We start from the raw sequence: 26,683 nt of genomic DNA, 5'->3' as shown, positions 1-26,683 counted from the left end.
CATTTAGTTAGGGTCAAGCTTTGGTCTAGGTGGCTATATTATTTTGTATAATTGCTTTTTAACAAGCTTATATACTTGTCGACTTTAATAAAATGCAGATTTTGCCCAGCTCAGCGAACTGGCATCATCATCACTTGCTTCCCAATGGGGAAGCAGCACAGATGCTGTAAGTTGCACTGAGCGAGCGAGTCTGAATCCCGACCTGTACCATGGTGCGCAGCTTCCACAGGAGGGGCCCAACCTCCTAGCCCTGGAAAAGGTCAGGAGCCCAGTGCATCCAGCTTCTTTTCACACAAAGAGGATAACAGAGCTGGAATGATTTTTCCCTTAAGGATAGTGGTGTCGCTGTTCACAAAGCCCCCAACCACAAGATATCCAAGACTACCTCCAAGGTAACATGTGGAAGAGGATTCTGTGAAAAGAATCATTTGAGGGCCCCCTTCAGGAATCTGCCCCTTAGCAAAGTCAGCTTTGGGATCTTAGCCTAACTGCACTTATCACTGGCTGCCTCACCTCACCCACTTGCACATTTACGGCTCCCATTTCCTAACTACTCCATATTGCCACTCTCGGCCTGGGGCTACTTAAGACAGCTGCCTTCCTGGTGGGCACTTGGGGGTCAGCAGGCGCAAAGAACCTAGGCCAGTGTCAGGGATGGTTTATGGTTATTGTCTTGTGTTTAGTCGCAGGGCTCTAAACCCTTGGATCCTCCAGGCTTTAGAAGGATAATGTGCCCTTCCCGGTTAATACTCTATTGGCCACTGCAGGAATGGGCCATGGAGAGCGAGACCCTGGAGAACTGCTGGAAAGAGAGGCCCAAGGGGTCCGGCTATGGTTAGGGGTAGGGGAGCAGCACAGGAAAAAAAAAAGTAATGCAAGCAAAATGAGCTGGGCACAGTGGCTCATGCCTGTAATCCCAGCAATTGGAAAGGCTGAGGCTGAAGGACTGCTGGAGCCCAGGAGTTCGAGGTTACAGCGAGCTATGATTGTGCCACTGCACTCCAGTCTGAGTTGGACTCTCAAGAAAAAAAAAAAAAAAAAAAAAAGAGGTCTCCTCCCTCTGGTTTCACTAGAAAGTGCTTTAAAATGTGTAACAGAAAGTTTAGGCAAGTGAAGTCCTACCAGCCAGAAACGGAGGGCAAAGAAGGGAGTTCCCATGATTGCCCACCTGCCTTCACTCAACCTCTACTCCTTTGTTTTTTAAAATCTCCTTTAATTCTTACACTATCCTGGGAGTGACGTAAGATGTTCCCCACTTTATACACAAGGAAATTGAGGCACAGAGAGGTTAAATACTAAAAAGCATGATTTCAAAGCCAGGACTCTTTTCTACATCAGTTGTCTACAGCCATACCTTTGCTGATGTGCCTGAGAAATGAATAACAAACAGGAAAACATATATTTCCATGTGATCTGACGTCCTGAAGGGCAGAGGGGAAGGCGGGGAGGTAATTTACCTCTCTACTCCTGCCTCTTCAGAGACATAAACACACATTGGCACACCACACACTAATTAACAACAACAAAAAAAGACATAATCAATTTGGAATTAAGAGTTTCCAGGAAATGTGGGCTCCCAGATGCACATACTACAGTAATTCAGATGGTTTCTCTCCCTCTCTCTCTGGTTGGGAGCTATTCTGATGATTTCCATTTGGAAGAACAGATAGGGCCTCCTAACCACAAGGTGTGGAGATGTGGTCACAAGGCTGGGCTGGGCGCTCCACCCTGAATGCCAGAGCATCCTGCTGGGTCCGCACAGCCAGGGCCTAGTGGAATCCGCATCCGGGCTGCTTTTCTTTCTTTTAACTCAGGAATTCAGGTAAAGGTTACAGGACGAGGCCCAGTTATCTCAGTAATTGTGGCTGTATGCAGCTGGTGCAAGAACAGCATGGCATTTATACTTACTTCCTTAAAAAAAAAAAAAAAAAAAGGCCAGGTGCGGTGGGTCACACTTGTAATCCTGACACTTTGGGAGGCCGAGGTGGATGGATCACGAAGTCAGGAGCTCCCGACCAGCCTGGTCAACATGGTGAAACCCCATCTCTACTAAAAATACAAAAATTAGCTGGGCATGGTGGCGCGTGCCTATAATCCCAGCTACTCAGGAGGCTGAGGCAGGAGAATTGTTTGAACCTGGGAGGCAGAGGTTGCAGTGAGACAAGATCGTGCCATTGCACTCCAGCCTGGGCAACAAGAGCAAAACTCCATCTCGAAAAAAAAAAAAAGTCTTGCTCTCCAGTTTCACATCCAAGTTGAAATGGGGCAAGAGGTGTGAAAAGTTTTCTGAGAGTCACAGAAAAGAATCAGATCATCTCAGAGTTAGATGGATTTTGCCATCATCTTCCCCATGACAAACCTCACAAATAGCATGGACAGACAAACCACACACATCACTTAGAATTCCTGAGCCCAGGAATGGAAAACCAAACATCGTATGTTCTCACTCGTAAGTGGGAGCTAAGCTATGAGGCTGCAAAGGCATAGGAAGGATACAGTGAACCTTGGGGACTCGGGGAAAGGGTAAGAAGGGGGTGAGGGATAAAAGACTACAAATTGGGTTCAGTGTATACTGCTCACACAAGGTGATGGATGCACCAAAATCTCACAAATCACCACTAAATACCTTATTCATGTAACCAAATACCACCTGTTCCCCAAAAATTAAATAATAAAAAAAAAGAATTCCTGAGACCATGTGTGATCGACAAGCAGACGTTGCAGAAGGGGTGTTTGTACTAAAGATCAGTCCCTCATTGTTCATTCATTTGGCACACACTGACCGAGCACCTCCTGCCTGCTGGCCTCTGTACTGAGTACTGGGGTGTAAACAGGAGCAACACAGGGCCCCAGCTCTCAAGAAGCCTATGGTCAATCAGAGTATGCAGGTGGCCTGCCAGGCCCACTCTGTACCCTCTCTCTCCTGCTGACCTGCTCCAGACACATCTTAAGGCTCCTCCATCCTCCGGCTTCTACCTGGATTCAGGCAAAGGCACACGGTAAAATGCAGCCGGCGGAAGAACATCAGAGGAGGGGAGCGCTCCCCTGCTCTCCAGACTCCAGCCCTCCTGGCTCTGTCTCAGGGTGCTCTCCACACAGTCTCTCTGGCTCCTGCTTCCCAGAGGCCTCCTCTCTCTCACCCGTTCAGACCTTTGAGGAGCTGGGTGCCCCACTGTCCTCTGTGGTCTCCCTGCCCACACTTCTCTCTTATTAAACTCTCCTTGGGTTACCCTATTTTCAGTGTGCTGTTTCCTCCTGGGACCCTGACTGATACAGGGAGACAGCCACATAAACGGACGGTTATAATATAATGCAGAACAGTAAAAGATAACGTCGTTTCCCGGTGAGGTACAAGAGCTCTGGAATCTGACTGCTTGGGTTGTACATCCTTGCTCTACTATCGACTATCTCTGTTAACCTCTTTAATCCTCAGTTTGCACTTCTGAAATATGGGGTTAATAGTAGTGCCTACTTAATAGAGTGGCCATGAGAATTAAATGAGAGTGCATCAATGATGCTGACAAATATTAGCAGGGATTCCTGTACAGTTAATGGTGCAATTCCTTTAATAGAGCAAGTGACCGATATGTACCTGTTGAATGACAGAAGCACTAACAAAATAGATAATGGGACACAGAAGAAGGGACAATGCAACGGTAAAGAGGAAATCCGGAAGGACTGCACAGAGGAGGTGACACTAAGCCGCCTCCTGAAGGAGGTTAACTAGCAGGATAGCTGGCAAAGGATGGTCCAGGCACCTGTACAGCAGATGCAAGTGCACGGAGGCTTGACATGCACATAGATGTGGAGTGGTGTAAATAGCTCAGTGCAATGAAAACAAAGAACACAGCAGGGAGGGATTGGAGCTGAGGCCAGAGGGGCAGGCAGGGGTGACTGAGGAAGACCTTGGATGTCATGTCAAGGAATTTGGTTGTTGCTTTAAAAGTGAGGGAGAGTTTCTAAGCTGGCAGTGGACACAAATACTTTTGATGTTGAGAAGGTTCGGTCTGGCTGCAATGTTGGGCCTGCCCTGGGCGCCACATGAGCACACAGTAGGTGCCCTGCAGATGTCTGTCAAATGCATATTAGCAGTTCTAGACAGCAAGATCTGTCACCTCTCTGCTTCCTTCCAATATACGTGCACACATATAACACACCATGATCTGGGCAACTCACAGTCACAGGCCTTTTCACGTTTTCTAATCTGATCTCATTAATATTATGAGATCACTGTGGTATCATAAAAAATAGATTTGGTCTTTGTCCTTGACTTCTGGCACAGAACTCTTGCAATCTCCTGAGTGATAAGAGTGTCTTTTGTATGCTAACGAGACGGCCAGAAAGACCTCTGGGGGAAGGAGAAGGACTAAAGATAGAGCTCAATCACCAATGGTCAATGATCTAATCAATCATGCCTATGTAATGAAACCTCCATAAAAAACCCCTAAATCACAAGAGATCAAGGAGCTTCTAGTGGGTGAGCACAGCCATGTTCTGGGAAGGTAGCACATCCCGAAAGGGCATGAAGTCTGTACCATCGCCCCCTCCCCCATACCCGGCCCTAGCATTGCTTCCATGAGGCTGCCGCTGAGTTGTATCCTTTATAATAAACCAGTAATAGTAAGTATTTTCCTAAGTTCTGATGAGATCAAGCGTGTTCAGGGTGGTGTGGCCATAAATGTATCTTCCTGAGTTCTGTGAGTTGTTCCAGCCAATCATCAAACTTGAGAAGGAAACTGTGGAAACCTCTCAATTTATAGCTGGTTGGTCAGACACACGCAGCCTCTGGGAATTGTGACTGGCATCTGAAGTGGGAGCTGTTCTGTGGGACTGAGCCCAGAGAACTGTGGAGGCTGCCCTAATTCCAGATAGTTAGGGTCAGAATTAAATTCACTTGTTGAACATGTAGTTCAGGTAGGAAAATTGGAGAACTGCTTGGTATAGAGAAAACCCCAAACATCTGGAGTCAGAAGTGGTGTCAGAAAGAAGACACTGCACCTGGAAACACTCTACTTCACCACAGATGCTGGACGCTGCTTGCCCCATTCCTGCTGAGACCCTCTCCGGGCCCTACTGCCATAGTGACACAAGAGGCTCATCAGGGTGGCTCTGCCCTCACCAACTCAGCGGCTGATTCAACTGTCCCTCTGGATGTGGCAGCTAGAGGCAGTAAGGACCAGCCAGACACCATGCCCTGAGTCTGGCACGCTCATGTCCCTGCTCCTTGTCCTCAGGCTCAAAGGTCTAGAGGCTACAGGAGACTGGCCAGGGTACCCCTGCCACCTTGCCCCACTCCCCACCCGAGACAGTGGGCAGCCAGCCTGCACCAGTCATGTGCTGGAGAGACAGGCCCTCTCCTCCTATTGAACACCTACCTGTTGGTCACCCCAGGTCTCAGGTTGGGTTCCCCAAGAAGCTCAGCCTGGGAGGAGGAACAAAGTACAAGGAATTTTCTGGGAAGTGATCCCAACTAGATGAATGGGGAAATAAAATAGGGGCAGAAAGGAAGCCAACACTGGGTGTATTGCAGAGCAGGTTACCACTGAAGGTGACCTTCGGGAGATGCTAGAGAACGCTCCTCAGAGCCGTGCACCTGAGAGGCAGGATGAAGGAGTGTGTATTCTCCAACTCTGCTCCTTCCCTGGCTGAGGGCTGCTCCTGGGAAGTGAACTCCCAGCACTTCTGACCTGCCCTGCATGCAGCCTGAGCATGCCAAAGAAAGCCCCAGGAGCAGCAGCCAAGGGTGTGCAGGGTGCAGGGAACCAGGGTGCAGCAAGGGGACCCAGGCCCTGCACCCAGGCCTCTGCATGCTTGTTCCTTGTCACTCTCCAGGTCTTATTCCACAGGGTCCCTCCTTCCTGACCACTCTCCTCCCACCCTAATCCCCATCTCTTCTTCTCCCTTTACCTGTGTTTATTTTCTTAAGGTACACACCATCAGAAATTACCTTGTTCCTTAATATTATTTATTGATTTTATTGTCTCTCCCACTGTCCACTGAATCTCCAGCTTCCAGACCAATGCTCAGAAAAATACAAGGTGCATAATAAAGATGTGTTGAATAAGTAATAAGTAACTGCTCTGATAAAGGAGAAGCAGAGCAGAGAGGAAGGACCAAACTAATTCTGACACGGGCACTGTCATGTATTCTCATTTGTATCCCCAGCACACAGTGCTATCACCCAATAGATGCTTGTTCGAAAATGGAAAAGCAATCCCAGCACTTTGGGAAACTGAGGTGGGCAGATCACTTGAGGCCAGGAGTTTGAGACCAGCCTGGCCAACATGGTGAAACCTCATTTCTATTAAAAATACAAAAATTAGCTGGGCATGGCGGCACACCTGTAATCCTAGCTACTCAGGAGGCTGAGGCAGGAGAATCGCTTGAACGTGGGAGATGGAGGTTGCAGTGAGCCGAGATTGCACCACTGCACTTCAACCTGGGTGACAGAGCAAGACTGTTTCCAGAAAAAAAAAAAAGAAAAGCAATTAATGATAGGGAAATGGGGTTGGAGGGGAGGGGTAAGCTTTCACTTTAGCCAGAGAAAGCTTCACTGAGGAGTGGGGTCTCAGGGGATGAATGGGCGTGTGCAGGGTGGATAAGGAAGTCCCAAAAGACAGAACAGCATGTGCAAAGGCACAGAGGCACAGAAGAGCATGTTATATGCTGCTATACATGCTCACGGTCTTCCCTCTCTCCTGGTTTCCCCTGTCTCAAAACAAGGACTTGCCAGGCTCTATTTGATCTTCTGCCTGGAAATGACATCTTACCTTCAATCTGGTCCCCATTCCCTTTTCGCCCAACCTCCCTGCAAGGCAGGCAGACTGCTCACTTCTCAGACTCCTCCCTCAAAGGGCTCCCCAGGCTCCAGCCCCTGGGAGGAGTGCTTCCTGCCTGGTAGCACATGCCTGCAGCCAGTGCACGTGGGGTACATGTCTATGTCCCAGACTTTTTGTGGAAAAGAAACTCTTTACAGTGGACTAGAAGCCAGGAATGTGTAAGCACAGAACCAGTAGGGACCATCAAGGGGAGAAAGCTTGCCTGCAAATGAGGCCAGCTGAGAGGACAGCAGAGCTCAAAGGATCTACTATGAACCAGGCATGGTGCAGAGGACCTACTACACACCATGCACCAGGTACAGAATGCTAAGCTCGCTTGTGAACTGCCTTGTTTGATCTTCACTGCGGTGGCACATGGGATCTGATATTATTCCCAGATGAGGAAATGAGGGTCACAGGGGTTAGTAGCTTGTCCAAGGTCACACAGCAGGTAGATGTTAGATGGGGGATAATAATGTTTATTATGTTTATGTTTGTTTATCTTAATGTTTATGTATGTAGTATCACAACAGAAGACGGAGGCCTGACCACACCAGTGGCATCCCTGGATCCAGGACAGCCCTGAAGCCAGCACTAGCCTTGGATTTTTCTTTCTTTTCTACCACTCGACACTAAAAGATGCCTAACTGATACAGAATAGCACCAGCCCATTTCTCCCACAGAGATGAAAGGACTGGCCCATGTCTCCCTCCCCAGCAGTCTGGGTGCCGTAAGAAGGACCCAGGTCTCCTGGCTCCTTTCCAGAGCCGGTCACTTGCCCTTCCTATGGTTCGTGGTGAAGACTGCCCTTGGTGACACAGGTTACAGGTCACCTGAACTCTTATTCTAATGCCTGCATGGGGGAAGCCAGAGTCCTGTAGGATTAAATGTGCTACTGAGGTGACAAGTCAACATCCCACCCTTGCATGGCTCCAGGTCCTCTTTATAACCAAAGGAGATTATGGCAACCCAAGGAAAACAAGACCTTCTGAGATAAGATGGAATGACCTCAAGTTACCAGCAGAGAAGGACCTCTCTGAATAAAATAAAGCACAAACCACTTTCCCCTCCACCATAAGAGAGACCTGCTAGAAGGGGTTATTACACCTTTTCAGATGCAACATCAAAGCTGTCATTGCTATGTAATTTACAGCCTGGTCTGCATGTAAGCATCCATTCTGTGTTAATATGTGCCACCCTCCCCCTCTTCTTACTCAGAGAACCCCACTGCTGGGCAGGACATTGGGAGTCAGAAGACGTGGGCTTCAGGGAGGATAGTGTCTTTTTTTTTCAGATGGAGTCTCACTTTGTCTCCCAGGCTGGAGTGCAATGGCACTATCTTGGCTCACTGCAACCTCTGCCTCTCCAGTTCAAGTGATTCTTGTGCCTCGGCCTCCCGAGTAGCTGGGATTACACAGGGCGCCCGCCACCACACCCGGCTAATGTTTTGTATTTTTAGTAGAGATGGGGTTTCACCATGTAGCCCAGGTTGATCTTGAACTCCTGACCTCAAGTGATCCACTGATAATGTCTTTCATTATCTGGGGAACGTTGGGCAAGTCACCCTGTCACACTTCATATCCCTCAATGACTCCCCATTGCCCTGTCATTTGTTCATTCAACAAACATTTACTGACTGTCCACTATGTCCTCAAAGCTGTGCACTGTGGTGAGCAAACCTGAGATGACCCCCGCCCTCCTGGAGGTTATAATCTAGTGAGAAAGGCAGAGACTGAACATAAATAAAAGTGAGACAGTGTCCCACATACATACACACACCATGGCTCCATGGACGCCGGGGCTTGAGGTTCAAATACTATCTTTGATCCAACAGGATGAGCTTGAACAAGGAGCTACAAGAGAGGGATGGGAAACATCGCTGCCTCCTACTACACAGACATGGCCTGGAGCAATCCCAGAGGCAGAAAGCAGGGTGGTCGCTTGAGGTTCATTTGAAAGAGCCAAGGCAGGCTGGGTGTGGTGGCTCATGCCTGTAATCCCAGCACTTTGGGAGGCCGAGGTGGGCAGATCACTTGAGGTCAGGAGTTCCAGACCAGCCTGGCCAACACGGTGAAACTCTGTGCTACTAAAATAAATAAATAAATAAGAGCCAAAGCAGAACAGAGACTTCCGTGTGTCTAGTTCCCTCCGCCCCAGAGTTGGTGAATTAAGAGCCAACCATGGGGCACCTTTGAGTTAGGGCGGTCCTTGTGAGTCCCAAAGCCTCCTCTCCATGGGGAGATGCTGGGTGCTGGGGATTCCTTTCCCAACTTTGTGGCTCAGCGTCTGAGGTGGGGGCACGCCCAAGGGAGCTCAGCTTTTCCGACCCATTACAAGGGGATGTTTTCTCAGTTACCAGGTGGGTAGGAGTCTCAGCTAGTCTCTGACTCCCTCAGAGGGAACTGCTTGGTGAACGGATGTTTTTGGTGTGTCCACGGGTGGAGGGAGAGTCAGGAGCTTCTCTTCCGCCATGTTGCTGACATCACTCTCTGAACAGGCTCTTCAACACCCCTCTAAGGAAGCTGATTTGAACTTGAGCTACTAGCTCTCCCTATATCCAGTTACTTGGTTAAAGGAGTGGGCATCTGTGGTTTTACTTCCCGAGCACCCAGTACCCGTTCTGGTGAATGCATTTCAAATTCCCACTGGGGAGGCCCCACACATTCTTTGGTTCCTATGGGTCTCACTTTCAACCTCTTCCTGAAGTCAGGGAATGGGCACGTGACATGGGCCTGTCCAGTCAGAATAGTCCATGGCCTTGTCCACAGTGATTGGTACAGGGCTGACCACGTGACCCAAGTTAGACCAACGGTAATCAATCCAAAGATTTTGCAAAGTCTTCTGGGAAGAAACACTCTCTAGCTAGTAGGGCCTTTAAACTGGTGGCTGTAGTACCAATGCTTCTGGAAACCACACTTGGAGAATCTCAGAATGCAGCCAATGGAGGAGAAAGCACTAGAGAGGAAGGGGGTGAGAGATTCAGTGGTGATGCAGAGAAAAGGGAGAGACCAAACCTAGGAATCCAGTCATTTCTGGGGCCAGGTTTTACCCCTGGACTCCTCTCTTACCTCAGCCGGTACATTCCCTTCTTGCTTAAGGCAATCTGAATTGAGTTTCTATCACCCAAAACTAACACTGTGCTGACCACGTAGGTAACACGTTCCATTGCCGAGTCCATAGCTTGGAGCTCTGCCTGCCCCCATTCCCACACCCTGTCTTAATGAAAACAGAGCTGGGCACAGCAAATTCAGACCGTGGCCTTGGCCCACAGGGCTGTCAACACAGGGATGAGCGCTGCGCTCTCCACCCTGTAGATAAACAATCGCTACGCATCGCTTTGTTTGGTGAAAACTCCATTTCCAGTCTCCTCTTACCAAACTCACACTGTTTGGGAACTTCTGACAACTGTACCTCACCCTGCAGAAATAGCTAGAAGCAGACTCACCTCTGCCGTGGTCTGTGGCTCGGGAGTCTAACAGTCAATTATCTCATTGCTGATGAAACAGCAGGAGCGATGAAGACTTAGGGAGCTCACTGCAGCCAGTCGTGCTAATGACCTGTCTGCAGTAACTTTGTAAACCTCCACTTTTAGGTTCATGGCTCAGCCAAAAACTGTCACTCCACACTTCAGCTTGGCAAGCATGTTTGCACGGTGGAAGTGACGTCCTTGTTGCCGTGGTTATCAACTCTCAAGAAAACCTTTGTAGTTGTTTATAAGCACCAAACCCCAAATATTTGCAGAGAACCCCTTTCAGGAGCTTGTGGCACTATAGTAACACACAAAGTTATTCCACATTTTGTTCTTTATTTTCTTAAAAACAGAGAAAATTGTTCTCCACTCAAATCTGTAAAACGCATTAGTTCACAGTTTCCATTTTAAACCAAAATCAAACCTACTTTCATATGAATTGGGTATCCAAGGCTGCTGTTTTTCCTAAGAGAATCTCAGTAAATCCAAACACTCTGGATGACCCAGGAAGAAGAAATGTGAAAATGGAGACCAAGGCCCATTAAAAAGCCCAGGTTTGGCAAATGCGGTGGCTCACGCCTGTAATCCCAGCACTTTGGGAGGCCAAGGTGGGCAGATCACTTGAGGTCAGGAGTTTGAGGCCAGGCTGGCTAACATGGCAAGACCTTGTCCCTACTCAAAATACAAAAATTAGCTGAGCATGGTGGCGCATGCCTGTAATCCTACCTACTTGGGAGGCTGAGGCAGGAGAATCACTTGAACCCAGGAGGTAGAGATTGCAGTGAGCCAAGATTGCGCCACTGCACTCCGGCCTGGGTGACAAAGTGAGACTCCATCTCAGAGAAAAAAAAAAAAAGCCCAGGTCCCAACCAATTTTTTAACTACTTGTATACATATATCAAAATTGTCTACTGTACCACTGCATTCCAGCCTGGGTGACTGACAGTGAAACTCCATCTCAGAAAAAAAATTAAAAAAAAAAAAAAAAAGCCCAGGTGCCAACCAATTTTTTAACCACTTGCATACAGATATGAAAATTGTCTAGTCCATGAAAGGATTCTACAAATAACAGGCCTAGAATTGGTATTTCATACTCATGGTTGACTTAGCAGCAGCCACTGATTTTATTTCAACAACAATACATATTTATTGAACATCTGTGTACCAGACTCTGTGCTTGGCATGGAGTAACTTTAGTGGATGAGCAGCCATCACTGACCTTGTCCACTGGGAGCTTATAGCCTGGTGGGGGTGGCAGACATACACAAGAGAACAAACAATTCCAGATTGTTACAACTGCTAGGAAGAAAACATACAGGGAGCAACCAAAGAGAATAAAGGCTAGAGTGGCTCGGAAGATCTGTCTGAGGATACAGCATTTAAGCAGAGACTCCAGGATATGATGACCATGGAGTGGGGGACAGGAGGTACAGGGACAAGGCCCTGGAGGCAGAAGAAGAGTATGAAGCAGGATCCTGAGATAGGACAGCACTTGCTGAGTGTGAGGAACAGAAAGGAGGCCAATGTGCTAAAGCCTCTTGGGGAAATGGGGTGGGAGCACAGGAGGATACAGAGGTAGGCAGGGGCTAGATCATGCTAGTCTTTGTAGGCCATGGTAAGAAATCTGAATTTCATTCTAAGTAAAATGGGCAGTGAGCCAAGATTGCACCACCGTACTCCAGCCTGGGTGACAGAGTGAGATTCCAGGGGACTGGAGATCAGTGGTGGCTGTAAGCAGGGGTGCAGCATGATCTCCTGCAGAAGGAGTAAGGAGAACAGTCCATGTTGGACACAGTAAGTTTGAGAGCCCTGTCCGACTTCCAAATGGGGATATTAATTAGGCATTTCACATCATCAAGTCTGGAACTCAGAGGACAGATTCAGCTGGAGATATAATTTGCAAGCATATAATATAATTTGTATGTCTGTATAAATTGCATACAGACATCTTCAAAAATATTTCCAGGTAAGTTGGAGCAAGGGGTGCCCAACTGAGAGACTGAGAGGGTAGAGTCACAAGAAGAAATCCAAGCCGGCTTGTGCCATGGAAGCCAAAAGAAAACCGTGTTTAGTGGGAGGGAGTTGATCAACTGGGTCAGATGCTTCGCAGAAGCTGAGTTGACTTACAGATTAATTCCAAAGCTTTGAGATTTAGAGCTAGGGCTTGGGGGAGGGGATGAAAGGATCATCTTAATAGGCTTTCCTTAGAGCCTGGGGATAATATAATAGCACAGGAAGTAAAAGTGAAAACTGCAGGCTCCAGGGCCAGATTCTCTACAACCAAGTTCCACTTCTGCCACTGACCAATGTGGCCTTAAATAATTTTCCAAACCTCTATGAGCTTTAGCTTGTCTTTACAATGGACATAACAATACTATCTACTTACAGGATTGTTGTAAAGATTGAATGAGTTAATAAACAGCAAGTGCTTAGAAGAAAGGACCTGGCTCAAGCTAAATGCTCTGTGAGCATTAGCTATTGGTATTATTGTTGTTGCTGCTGTTGTTGTTGTTGTTGTTACAATAATGAATACTTAGTGCCAAGTGCTAGGTTTTACATGTATTGTCTTAGGTAGAAGCTACTGTTATATTCATTTTGCAGATGAGGAACTTGCCTAGGACTACCCAAGTAAGCTCTAGGGTGGAGACTGCCTTCCTGTCCAGGTCAGACAGCCTGTGTTTTTAATCACTACTCTGCAGTTCCGCCATGTGACGCCAAGATGGCTGGTTAAAGTCCAGGACAAGGGAAAAAATGGCTGACTAATGCACTAATTGTGTTTCTGCTTCAACTTGCATTTCCAGAGGTGCCTATTGGTTTGTAATTGGTTCTGGCATGTTTATAGGTATTATAAAACCAAATCTTATTTTACATCTCACAGGATTTAAGATGAATAAAGTGATGTGGTTGTGCTAGTTTAGAGCTGTACAAATTATGCTCCAAGAAACCCCAGTTCCTTTCCAGAGAGGGTAGACTGTGGTCCCCTAACCTGTATAAAGTTCTGGTACCAGCCAGACCTACCTAAGCTGGTACAACTCTATTCTCTGTTCTATTCACTGAGCTCTCCCTTTAGCTGTCTTTTTTTTCTTTTCTTTCTTTCTTTCTTTTTTTTTTTTCCTGAGACGGGGTCTCCTTCTGTTTCCTAGGCTGGAGTGCAGTGCCATAATCACGGCTCACTGCAGCCTCAACTTTCCAGGCTCAAGCAATCCTTCCACCTCAGCCTCCCAATTAACTGGGACTATAGGTGTGTGCTACTATGCCCAGCTAATATTTTTAAGGTTTTTGTTTGTTTGTTTGTTTGTAGAGACAGGGTCCCATTTTTTTGCCCAGACTTTAAGCTTTCATTTTAAGAAAATATTCTGAGGATATAAAAGCTTGAAAACCACAAGATTTGGCATTTCTCAAACTACACCTGCATCAGAATCACCTATGGTGGTTGTTAAAATACAGGTTCTTTGACCCTACTACAACTTAAGGAATTAGCAACACTAAAGGGAGGGCCTGAGAATCTGCTTTGTAACAGCTCCCCAGCTGACCCACATGCATATTCAAGCATGAGAATTCTCAGTATTACCTCTTTGTCTTACACAATAGCCACTACCTATAGCTAACTTCAATTTAAACATAAATTCACTAAAATGACATGAACTTTGTAACTCCAGTTTCTCAGTTGCACTAGGCACATTCTAAGTGCTCAAAAGCCACATGTGGCAGATACAGAACATTTCCAGTTCATAGAAAGTTCTATTGGAAAGTCTACAAGTCCCTTCCAGACTAAACATTCTAGGAATCTCAGACTGCCTGAATGATGTACTAATGTGTTTTATACTAAGGCACCAAACTCAGTCAAGATTTCCTGGAATCTTCAACTGCATTTAAGGCATAATATGCTATTAGGAATATATGATTACACCTACCATACTGGACTGAAATTACCTGTTAGATATCTATTTCCCCTGACATACTCTGAGTGCCTTGAAGGCAGGTAGCATGCATGTATTATTTAAGTCTGTATTCTCAGTGCTTAGGGCTTAAATAAATGCTTGGAGACTGTTTAATTGGGCCACACAACCTAAGTGAAATACAAAGCTGAAAATAGAATGTCCTCACTAAAGGCATTCACCAGTTAAAAGCATTCATACCTACTAGGATGGCTACTATCACAAAAACAGAAAATAACAAGTGTTGGTGACGATATGGAGAAATGGGAACTCTCGTGCACTACTGGTGGTAATGTAAACTGGTGCAGAATGTAAAATGGAAAACAGTCTGGCAGTTCCTCAAAAAAGTAAACATGGAATTACTGTATGATCCAGGAATTCCACTTCTGGGTATATATCCTTCCCTCCCCGCCCAAATTGAAAGCAGGATCTGGAACTATTTGTATATCCATATTCATAGCAGCGTAATTCACAACAACCAAAAGGTAAAAGCACCCACGTATTCATCCACGGATGAATGGATAAACAAAATATGATATATACATACAATGGAATGTTATTTAGCCTCAAAAATGAAGGGAATTCTGATACATGCTATAATAGGGATGAACCTTGAGGACATTATGCTAAGTAAGGCAGTAACAAAAAGACAAATACTGTATGATTCCACTTATATAAGATACCTAGAGTAGTCAAATTCATACAGACAGAAAGTAGAATGGTTATTTCCAGGGATGGGAGTGGGGAGGGGAGAGAAGGAGTTGGAATTTGACGGGTACAGAATTTCAGTTTTGCAAGATGAAAAGAATTCTGGAGAGGGATTTGGCGGCAATGGTTGCACAACAATGTGAACATACTTAATGCCATTGAATTGTTCTTAAAAATAGTTAACGATAGTAATTTTTATGTTATGCATACTTCACCACAATTAAAATATTTTAAAATAAAGATTTTTTAAAAAGCATTCACTACTACCAACCAGAGAAAATGTATCAGTCCTCATGGCTTTGAGAAAATGGCTTTGGAAAAACTTTGGTTCGGCATCTATCCTGCTGCACCTAGGCAGGTAATGGGGGTCAGGAGAGGTCAATGCCAAGATAAGACATGGAGGCACTATCACAAGGCTGACCAATGTATGCATGGTTCCCGCCTTCAAGGCACTCAGAGTATGTCAGGGGCAATAGATATCTAACAGGTCATTTCAGTCCAATATGGTAAATGTAATAATGTATTCTTAGATAGCATATTACACATCTTTAGAGAGAGCTCCTGTGACAATGCCAGGCCAGAGAGACCCCCTGAGTTCTCTCAAACAGGAAGCACTCACAGTCCTCACCCATGGTCCCCTACTAGGCTGATCACCAGAACCCCCTGGAAAGGCTTCACTTCACCCTGTGGGTTCTGATTCCACATCTAGTGGTACAACAAAGACCATCTTTATTTTTGCAAAGTTGTGCAGGGGGAGAGCCAGACCTGGGAGCGCCTAATCTATACACTTGGATTCTGCCTCATGACACTGCTTGTCCCATCTTCTCATCTGGTTTGCAAACTTCTTGAGGGAAAAGACTGTAACTTATATATCAACCTTGAGAGTCAAAATCATTTGTGGAATATTTTTTAAGACTGCAGATGCCTGGGACACACCACACATCTATTGCATCAGCATTTGTAAGCATGTGGGTTTTTGTAAAAGCCCCCGAAAGGGATTCTCATACACACTCCTAAAGGGAGACCCACTGCCTTACAGACTATCAGAGTGCTTGATACAGAGAAGCTGTGCAATGTTTGCTGACAGACAGAAGGAAGTCCCTTTGAATAAGACATCTAATAGGGGAAAGGTATGTGTATTCATCTGTGTTACTTATTCTAATCTTTTCCTATGACTATTCTGCATACGGTTTAGACCACATGACAAATAACTAACAATAACAATTAGCATTTAGTGAGCACCTAATATGTGCCAAGTACTGTTCATGTGCTTTAGATGTACTATCCCATTTAATTCTCAAAACAATCCTATGTATGAGGAAAGTACTGTTATCAGGAAGCTGAGTAATTCAGTCCATCTGTCCTGCTCTAACAGAGTAACTGAGGCTGGGCAATTAATAAAGAAAAGAGGTTTATTTGGCTCTTGGTTCTGTAGGTTGTACAAGAAGCATGGTGCCAGCATCTGCTTCTGGTGAGGGCCTCAGGTAGCTTCCACTCGTGGCAGAAGGGGAAGGGGAGCCAGCATGTGCAGAGATCAGATGGTGAGAGAAGGAAGCAGGGGAGGGGCTAGAATCTTTTAAAGGAACAGCTGTCACGGGAACTAACAAGAGTGAGAACTCATTCATGAGGGATCCGCCTCCATGACCCAAACATTTCCCATCAAGTCCCCCCTACCTTCAACATTGGGGATCGTATTTCAATATGAGGTTTAGAGGAGTCCAATATCCAAACCATGGCACCGAGGCACAGAGAAATTAAGTCACTTCCTCAGAAATAAACCTTTCTTTTTTTTTTTAACATGATAGTTATAAGTGTTCTCATAACTTATCTTCTTTTTAATGGCTGCATTATTTTACCCTAATTTGTTTTCCATCCTTCTACCCCTAATTCATTAACCCATTGCTCATTGTAGAGCAGGATTTTATCTTGTTTGTAACAGTTTACCATTTTAAATGACGCTCCAATGGACATCTTTGTGCAAGGGCTGTTGGCCATATTTCTGAAAAATTGTCCTTAGGAAAATCATGAGGAAATGTTCTGATGGCGAATGGGGCTAAACAGTGAGCACGAGTCTTTATGAGGGGAATGTGCTGAATGGGCCAGGGAAGCCCTTCTCCCTGGAAGGTGTTAAATCTCAAAACAAACAAACAAACAAACAAACAAACAAACAAACTCCTAAGGGGTACAGATGAGATGCCTGGAGGCACAGAAAGGAGGAAATGTACCCAGGCTCACATGACCAGCAAACAGCAGAACCAGGAGAGGAACCTGGTTTAACCATTTTAACCATCAGGCCCAGCTTTCCAGTCAAGGTATTCTTCCCCCATGACTCCCTCATCAACCATCAGCATAAGAAACAAAAACTAATGACAGTAGCAAGAAAGAGCCTTTCTCGTCAACCAGGAACCACACAAAAACGTACCTGCCGTGACACAAGAAAAACATCCGTCTCACTTCCCTGGCAAGAAATCTGGAAGCGCTCACTCAGAGTAACACAGAGGTCCTGCCCTCAAGGTGCTCACCCTTTAGATGCTGAGATAAAGTGGAAACGAAGGGAAGGCAATAACAAGGCCCACCATGCACCAGGTACTGTGGGCACTTTCTATCATTATATACGTTTGAAATGGGTTGAATTGCATCCTCTTGCAAAAAGTGGAGATTTTAGCCACCTCCTCATCCATGAATGTGGATTTACTTGGAAACAGGGTCTTTGCAGATATAATGAAGGTGGTGATTAAGATGAGGTCACATGGGAGAAGGACAGTCCTGCAATCCAGTATGACTGCTGTCCTTATAAGAGAGAAGAGAGGCACGCAGGCAGAATGCCACAGGACAACACAGGCAGGAACTGGAGTGATGAGGCTGCAAGCCAAGGAACAACAAGGACTGCTGGTGACACCAGAAGCTAGGAAGAGGCAAGGAAGGATTCTCCCCTACAGGTTTCAGAGGGAGCACGACTCTGCCAACACCTTGATCTTGAACTTCTGGCCTCCAAACTGTGAGACAATACATTTCTTTCTTTCTTTTTTTTTTTTTTGAGACAGAGTCTCACTCTGTCGCCCAGGCTGGAGGGCAGTGACGCCATCTCGGCTCACTGCAACCTCTACCTCGCAGGTTCAAGCGATTCTCCTGCTCAGCCTCCCGAGTAGCTGGGATTACCAGGCACCCACCACCAGGCCCAGCTAATTTTGTATTTTTAGTAGAGATGGGGTTTCACCACATTAGCCAGGCTGGTCTCGAACTCCTGATCTTAGGTAATCCACCCAACTCAGTCTCCCAAAGTGCTGGGATTACAGGTGTGAGCCACCGCGCCCGGCCATATTTCTGTTGTTTTAAGCCACCGAGTTTGTGGTACTTTGTCACGGCTGCCCTAGGAAACTAACGGAACATTTTCTAGTCTTTTAGCTCCATCAAAGCAGAAGCTGTTTTTGTTTCCCTTGTTATCCTGGCAGCTTGCACAGACCCTGGCACATAGTAGGTGGCCAGAAAAGTGATTAAAAACTAAAGTATACATGTAGTAAGAGGAGGAACCATGTTTTTTATCTCTACTGAGAGACTTGAGCAAATTAGGCGCTCAGGAAACATTTGTAGAATGAATATGTTTTCTAAAAACAAATGAAGGATAAGCTCAAGAAGGCTTTGCCATGAGTCTTATTCACGTATTTCCCCAGGACTGAGCATAGGACCTGGCACACAGTCACTGCTTAATAAATTTTAAAGGCGGGGAGGGAAATATGAAATGAGGGAGGAAGACAAAACTAGGATCATCACTTCCCATCTCTCAGTTTAGCCAGAACCTTACTTTATGTATCTAACTGAGGTACAGTCAATGCTGTGAAACAACCAGTTGAATTTTAAATAGACTCAATTATTTTGAAAGGGCTTTCGCAGGAGAACTTGAATACTGTCTTTCTAAAACGCGTTTCTTTTTCTTTTACATCCAGAAATCATAAGGCTTCCTAACCCTTCCAACTATGTTAGCAATGCAGAGTTGAGAGGTCAGCCTTCTGCGTTCAGCTCCAGGGACACGTTTCCCGTCCATGTGCAGCATGCATTCCTGACCCCTGCCCTGCAGCCAAAAAGGGACATCAGCTGGGCTCAGGGAAATTCAATTTGGGCTGACAGCCGGCGGCATGATAATGACAGGGCATCTGCTTGACATTTGGAAAAGCAAAAGAGGGAGGAGGAGTCACAGAGGTTTCTCATGGGCTTGGCTGAGGAGGGTCTAAAGTTTCGGTCACTTCTTTTCTACATATGGAGAAAAACCTGAACATAAGGCCAACTGATTTCTACTGCTGGCTCAAAATTTAGAATTCAATTCCACTTCCATGTGCTGTGCTCCTGTCTCTCTGATGGTATTTGGGGTGAATAAAGGAAACAGGTCTTGTTCTTTATTCCCTTGGACTTGAGTTTTCCCAAGGATGACAACTGCATTGCTGTGGACTGTGATTTTATTCATTCATTCATTCATTCACTTATTTATGAGAATTTTGTTGTTGTTGTTGTCATTGTTGTTGTTGAGAAAGAGTCCCGCTTTGTCGTCCAGGCTGGAGTGCAGTGGCACAATCTTAGTCCACTGCAACCTCTGTCTCCCAGGTTCAAGCAATTCTCCTGCCTCAGCCTCCCAACGCGCACACCACCATGCCCGGCTAATTTTTGTATTTTGAGTAGAGACAGAGTTTCGCCGTGTTGGCCAGGCTGGTCTCAAACTCCTGGCCTAAGGTGATCCACCCGCCTTGGCCTCCCAAAGTGCTAGGATTATAGGCATGAGTCACCATGCCCAGCCCACATATTTACTTTAAATAAGAGGTCCCTGTCCACACGTCTTGGTAAGTGAAGTCTCTGTTCCTGCGATTCCCTTGTCTGCTATTGAACTCACAAGGGCAGCAATTGCCTACCCCATGGAACATCAGGTAGGTTCACAACTGTGACAGTGACAAGAAAAGCTGACCTCTTCTTAGTGCCAGTTAAGCAAGGGATGGGGAGAACTGCTTTATATTTCTCAATATAGCCCTCCTGTGGTCAGCTTACCCACTGATGTGGGAACTTTTCCCCCATCAAAGGAGTTGGTTGAGAGACACATCTATGTTATTTTAGCAGATGAGCCTGTGGGGCTGGGTTAGCTTCCATGCCCCTCCTGTGGCCCCAGGGCATCCCACACTGAACCTAACCTGGTGGTTGCTAACCTGAATAGTATTTATCTCTTTCCTTTTCCTCTAGATAAGAAGCCCCATGAGGGCAGGGTCATGTCTACAGCATGCACCTTTGTATCCCAGGCATCCTAGCCAGGTTCCTGGCACATAAGTAATAAGCAGTTATCAATATAAGTTAGATGAATGAATGAATCAATCAATCAGTCAGAGGAATAAAGGTGCTGACCTTGTGTTACAGCTAAGAGCACAGGCTTTGGAAAATCAGGCGAGTGTAGTTTTCACTCATGCTCCACCGCTTTCCAGCTACATGACATGTTTTTATTGACATATAAGATATATACACAAAATTATCTATGTCATAAGTATGTCATGCAAGGAATTTTTACACTAATGAAACATCACCCAGATCAGGAAACAGCACATTAGCAGAACCGCAGAAACCTGCCTTATGCTCCCTTCAAGTCGCTATCCCCTACCCACCCAAGGGTAGACCATGGATGGCATCTGACAAGTTAGTATCCTCTCTGACTCTTATCTTCTATTGGGAAGAACAGTACTTACCACGCTATGAGAATACAATTTAAAAATAATAATGGCATAGTAGTAATAGTAGTAGAAGAGAAGTAGGAGTAGTCACAACAGTACTAGCAGCAGCAGAAGTGACAGTAGAAGCAGTAGTGGTAACATTAGTAGAAGCAGCAGACATGGTAAAAGTATTAATAGTAATAATGGTAACAGAAGTAGCAGTAGTCATAGCAGAAGTAGCAGTGGCAGTAGTAGTAGAAGTACTAGAGAGATACTAGTAGCAATAGTAGTAGTCATAATGGCTAAAACTTATATAGCACTTACCATGTACCAGGCACTGTTCCAAGTGCTTTACCTTAACTCAACTAGTGCTCAAAACAACCCTTGTACGTCTGCATAAAATAGGAGAGAACAGGAAGAAGCCAAGGCAGAGAGAAGTTAAGTAGCTTTTACAAGGTCACAGAACTACAAAACCATGGATCCAGAATGCAAACTCCAGCAGGCTGGCTGCAGAGCCTATCCTGTCAGCAGAATCCTCTGAGAACAAGTAGCGTGGCGAGAAAAGATCTCTCCTCCAATATCTGCTCTCTTCTTCTATAATAACAACTCTCAATTTGATAAGCACACAGTCATGCAGAATAAAGATTACACTTCCCAGCCTTCACTGCCGCAAAATGTAGCCAGAGAACTAAATTCTGGACGGTAGAATATAAGTAGGAGCAGGAGGTGCAACTTCCAGGAAACATCCTTAAAGGATGGGATGTGCCTTTCTCCATCTTGTTCCTTCCTCCTGCTGTTAGATGTGATGGCTAGAGCAGAAGCAGCTAAAATGGGGCCATGAGGTGACCTTGGGAATAGAGGCTCATATGACAGACAAATGAGAGAAAAAGCCCAGGTCTCTCATAGGTTGCTGTAGAAAATCTGTACTACTTGTACCTGAACTTTTAGGTAAGACAGACACTTCTCTAAGCCAATGTTCTTTTAAATTTTATGTCATTGTCAGCAGAACCTGATTCTAATAATGCACTGAGTTATTGCAATTATAATTAATATCACCTAAAAAGATACCTGCAAAACAAATGCCATTTTGTGCTGGACTCGACTTAAAAAAAAGAAAAAAACAAAAGAAACATGACTTTGGGTAATCCTATAATAGACAAATTTTGAAAATAAAAGTAAAGCTTCATTTACCCTGGAAGGCGGTATCATGTCTGGATCATATCAAAAGCCTCTCAGGTTGGCCTCTCTGCCTCTAGCCTCTCACCTCACCCACCCATTCAGGACATATTTGTTTATCTAATCATCCTTTAAAAACTATTTTCAACCTAAAAATTTAAGTAATTACAATGCCCTATGTGCCTACTTTATGTAAAACACTTTACATTTTTTCTAAACTACACAAAAAAAATCTGAAACATAAATATTACCCCTTTTTCAAGGATAAGAAAACAGAAGAAACAGAGAAAGTCAGTATCTTCTTTTTTTTTTTCCAGGCCAGAGTGTAACGGTGCCATCTCAGCTTATCGCAACCTCCGCCTCCCGGGTTCAAGAGATTATCCTGCCTCAGCCTCCCAAGTAGCTGGGATTACAGGCACGTGCCACCACACCCAGCTAATTTTGTATTTTTAGTAGAGACGGGGTTTCTCCATGTTGGTTAGGCTGATCTCGAACTCCCGACCTCAGGTGATCCGCCCAACTCGGCCTCCAAAAGTGCTGGGATTACAGGCGTGAGCCACTGCGCCCAGCCGGAAGTCAGTGTCTTGTGGGAGATCACACAGCAAGTTAGTGCCAGGGCCAACACTCAACCACCCCTTCTAGCACCCACCCACTTTCCACCATGTGGACTTCCTAGAAACCCAGGCCCCAATAGGTCAACCCTGTGCCAGTCTGCCAGCTTTTTAAGATTTTCAGACTCTACAAGTTTTCCCGGCCTAGCTTTTCATGGTTCTTCCTGTCCAGTCTAATTTTTATCATCCTCTAACACAAACTTTCATCCACCGAGGCCAGGCTCCTTAGACTCTTCATCATGTGTCCCTACACCAGGCCTCAGTATTCCCAGCTGCAAAATGGAATAAGTCATACCTCTACCTCTCCCAAGAGGTAACATGGCATAGTAAAAAAAAAAAAAAAAAAAAATGCAAGGGTCCTGCAGTAAGGGAAAATTGACTTACATCTAGCTGGGCAAGTTCTTTATCTGTAAAATGAATGTAGAAATTCTTTTTTTTTTTAGATGAAGTCTTGTTCTTGAACCCCAGGCTGGGGTGCAATGGCGTGATCTCAGCCCACTGCAACCTCTGCTTCTGGGGTTCAAGTGACTCTCCTTCCTCAGCCTCCCGAGATTACAGGTGCCTGCCACCACGCCCGGCTAATTTTTTGTATTTTTAGTAGAGATGGGGTTTCACCATGTTGGCCAGGTTGGTCTCGAACTACTGACCTCAGGTGATCCACCCGCCTTGGCCTCCCAAAGTGCTGGGGTTACAGGCGTGAGCCACTGCACCCAGCCGAAAGTAGAAATTCTTACTTGGCAGGATTGTTGGGTGGAGTAAATGAAATTTTATTTTATTGTATTTTTAATTTTTAATTTTAATTTTTATTTTTGAGAGGGAGTCTCACTATGTTGCCCAGGCTGGAGTGTAGTGGTGCAATTTTGGCTCACTGCAACTTTCGCCTCCTGGGTTCAAGCAATTCTCCTGCCTCAGCCTCCCAAGTAGCTGAGATTACAGTCACATGCTACCACGCCCAGCGAATTTTTATATTTTAGTAGAGACAAGGTTTCACCATGTTGGTCAGGCTGGTTTTGAACTCCTGACCTCAAATGATCCACCCACCTCAGCCTCCCAAAGTGCTAGGATTACAGGCTTGAGCCACGACGTCCGGCCTGAAATGTTTTTAAAGAACCTAAAACACAGTGGACTCCTATAGCACCTTATATTGTTGATGGTGTCACTGTTGTTGCTACTCCTGACTTCTTATAGCTACCACCACTCAGACAACTTTCCTTACAAATAAAGGCAATGGATAATGTGACAGAAAACATAGTAGACAGTCTACACCTGTACAAATGCTAGAGATCTGTTCTCTGATAACAATCGTGCCAACAGTCTCTGTTAGATTCCAGTGCTTGTGTTTGATAAAATTTTGCATTTCAACTCCCAAGAAGAATCCCACTGTATCTCCCAGGCCAGGTTTTCTGGACAGGGTGGGCTAGAGATCACTCACCGATTCCATAGTGAATCTCTCGACGAAAAACTGGAGAGCCTGGAGGCTGAAGATCTCATGTCTCAGCCGTCACATCAGAAAATGACCTGGATGGGGGCAGGACAAAAAGGGGACAAGAGTCATCCAGTGAAAATGGGCAGAAGACATTGTCTCAGACCAACATGGGATTTCATTTGGAGGCTGCACCTTTGTCAGGAATGTTCTTGCACCACAGAGTGGCTGTCAGAAATATGAAGGAAACTACTATTTCAGCTTCCTACGGTGGGGCTGATACCTCCGTCATTGAATCTCTATGCAAGTAAGTGCTCAGGAATCCTTCCGGCATTCTATTTCTAGCTCTACGTTGGAGAGCAATTTACAAGTCATTACCTTCTCTAGACCTAGGCTCCTAAACATAAAATTAAAGGTGCTGATGGATGCAACAGACAGACAGACAGACGCCTGCAGCTGTGTGCCCACGAGAAAGCAAAAGTGTTCACCCGGCAAAGGAAATCAGTTCCAGGATGAAGGCAGATATAGATGAATACACATATTTCAGGACAGCCCCTCTGAACCTCGGAGAGGATTTTAATTAATTCATGCATACCAAAGCTTAATTAATTGCTGAGTGCACAGAGCACAGGAAGTCTGGGATAAAAGCTGTTACATAAGGGAACAGCTTCAATATTTGCAGAATGGAGGGAAACAGAGGTGGGGATATAAAAATAAATTGAGCCAAGGGACCTCCTTGGTTTTTATCCAGTGATTCCTAGCTCAGTGTGTCATCTCCATCCAGGACCAAAAACCGAGGGACATCTCAGTTCCACCATTTCCTTCACCCCTATAACCAATCCATCCCCAATTCATGTCTACTTTACTTCCTAAAGATCTCTCCACTTATCTCTCCCTACCTCCACTGGTCCAACTCTGGACCAAGCCTTCATCATTCTTACCTGGGCCACTGCCACTGCCTCCTAACTCATCTCCCCTCATCACCATTTCTCCCTCTGAAATCTAGTCTTCCATGCTGAAAGCAGAATAATCTTTTGTGGGTTTGTTTTGTTTTGTTTTGTTTTTTTACCTTTTATTACAGGGAATTGTGTACAGACATAAAAACAGAGAAGTGTATCATATACCGCCTGAACCCACCACCCAGTCTAATCACATTAACCCATAATCACACCCACCCCATCCAAACCCTCATCCTTCCTACCCGTGCATTATTATTTTGAGGAAATCATTTCGGTCATAAATATTACCACATGGATTTCTAAGATAAGGTCTTTGGAAAAAATATCACTATAAAACTACTACCATATCTTCAAAAGATAGCAATAATTCCTTGATATCATCAAATATTCACACAATGTTCAAATTCCTAATAGTCTCATAAATGTCAAACATGATGTTTTTAACAAGTGTTTTTTTGAAAAAAAAAAAAACGCAGATCTAAGTAAGACTGACACTTAACAATTGAGTGATATGAAGAATACAATTTTGAAAACATCAATTTGATTGTGTCATCCCTCAACTCTCCACCACTAGGTTAACATTCCTCAATAGCTTCTCAGTGCTTTAGAATAAAAATCCAAATCACTGAACATGTTCTGACTCTTGCTTACCTATCTGACCTTATCCTGTCTACCAGGCACAATGCTGCAACCATAGGACATTTTCTTTTTCTTTTTAAATTATTATTATTATTATTGTGCATGTGTGTGTGTGTGTGTGTGATGGACTTTCGCTCTTGTTGCCCAGGCTGGAGTGCAGTGGCGCAATCTCGGCTCACAGCAACCTCCGCCTCCCAGGTTCAAGCAATTCTCCTCCCTCAGCCTCCCAAGTAGCTGGGATTACAGGAGCCTACCACCACGCCCGGTTAATTTTTTGTATTTTCAGTAGAGACAGGGTTCTGCCATGTTGAGCAGGCTGGTCTTGAACTCCTGACCTCAGGTGATCTGCCCACTTTGGCCTCCCAAAGTGCTGGGATTACAGGTGTGGGCCACCGCGCCCGGCCTGTAGGACATTTTCTTAGATCCTGGAACGTGCTACAGTTGTTCCACCACAGGTCCTTTGCCCATGCTGTTCTCTCTGCCTGGAAGGCTTCCTCTCTCATCTTCTGTGCCTAGGTAACTCCTGTTCTTCCTTAAATATTATATTCTCAGAGAAACTCTGCACCTTCAGATTAGATCGTGGAATTTATCTCAGTTTTTAATTATGTTTTAATGTGAAGATTAATATCTGCTAATTTTCTTCAATTATAAGCTACATAGGTACAAAGATTGTGTTTGCATTTGTTTATTGGTGTATGTTGCAGTACCAACTATACAATGCCCGGCACAACAATATTAATAGATATTTGTTGGATAAATGATCAAAATACTTCTTTCAAACTTAGATGCCAATAGCAATTGAATCTTCCTGAGCACTGAACCACAAATTTAAATTAGATGAGGAACTGACAAGCTTATCTTAAAATGCATATGGAAATGCAATGGACTCAGGATAGCCAAAACAATCTTGAAAATGAATAACAATGTTGGACTTCTATTTCCTGACTTTGAAACCCACAAAGCTAAAGAAATCAGGACAGTGTGGTACTGGCACAAGGATAAGCATATGCTATCCTTCAGAATCAAAGATCATGATCTTTCTATAATATTGACCTCTAGAACCCAACTCTACTAAGCACATGCTTATGAAAAATAAGTAGGTGTTACTTACATACATAGACAATGCCTTTCCCAGCCCACCCCTCAGTTTGTTATTCCTTTGCTTTCCTTGCTTCACCCAAGCGTGGCAGCTGAGTTAGTATGGTAGACTGGATGGGTCTTCCCACTTCTTCACTTCCAACATGACTATGAACTACACATTTCT

General features: G+C 45.1%; 1 protein-coding gene across 3 annotated transcripts in view; it reads right to left on the bottom strand.

Annotated features, from left to right (window-relative positions):
• The window catches only part of ASAP1 (ArfGAP with SH3 domain, ankyrin repeat and PH domain 1), a 358,455-nt gene extending 334,525 nt beyond the window's left edge, over window positions 1-23,930 (bottom strand). For 2 of the 3 annotated variants that reach the window (XM_011938170.1, XM_011938171.1), the window contains exon 1: window positions 23,831-23,930. In XM_011938170.1, the coding sequence (XP_011793560.1) occupies window positions 23,831-23,889 (59 nt within the window). In that variant the 5' untranslated portion in view covers window positions 23,890-23,930. The remainder of the gene's footprint in view (window positions 1-23,830) is intronic. The other variant, XM_011938172.1, reaches the window with a different exon arrangement.
• Between the last annotated feature and the right edge of the window lie 2,753 nt (window positions 23,931-26,683).

Source organism: Colobus angolensis, unplaced genomic scaffold (genome assembly GCF_000951035.1).
Source record: "Colobus angolensis palliatus isolate OR3802 unplaced genomic scaffold, Cang.pa_1.0 Scaffold17, whole genome shotgun sequence".
In the NCBI taxonomy this organism is placed as follows: domain Eukaryota; kingdom Metazoa; phylum Chordata; class Mammalia; order Primates; family Cercopithecidae; genus Colobus; species Colobus angolensis.
This window is presented reverse-complemented; position numbering and strand designations above follow the sequence as displayed.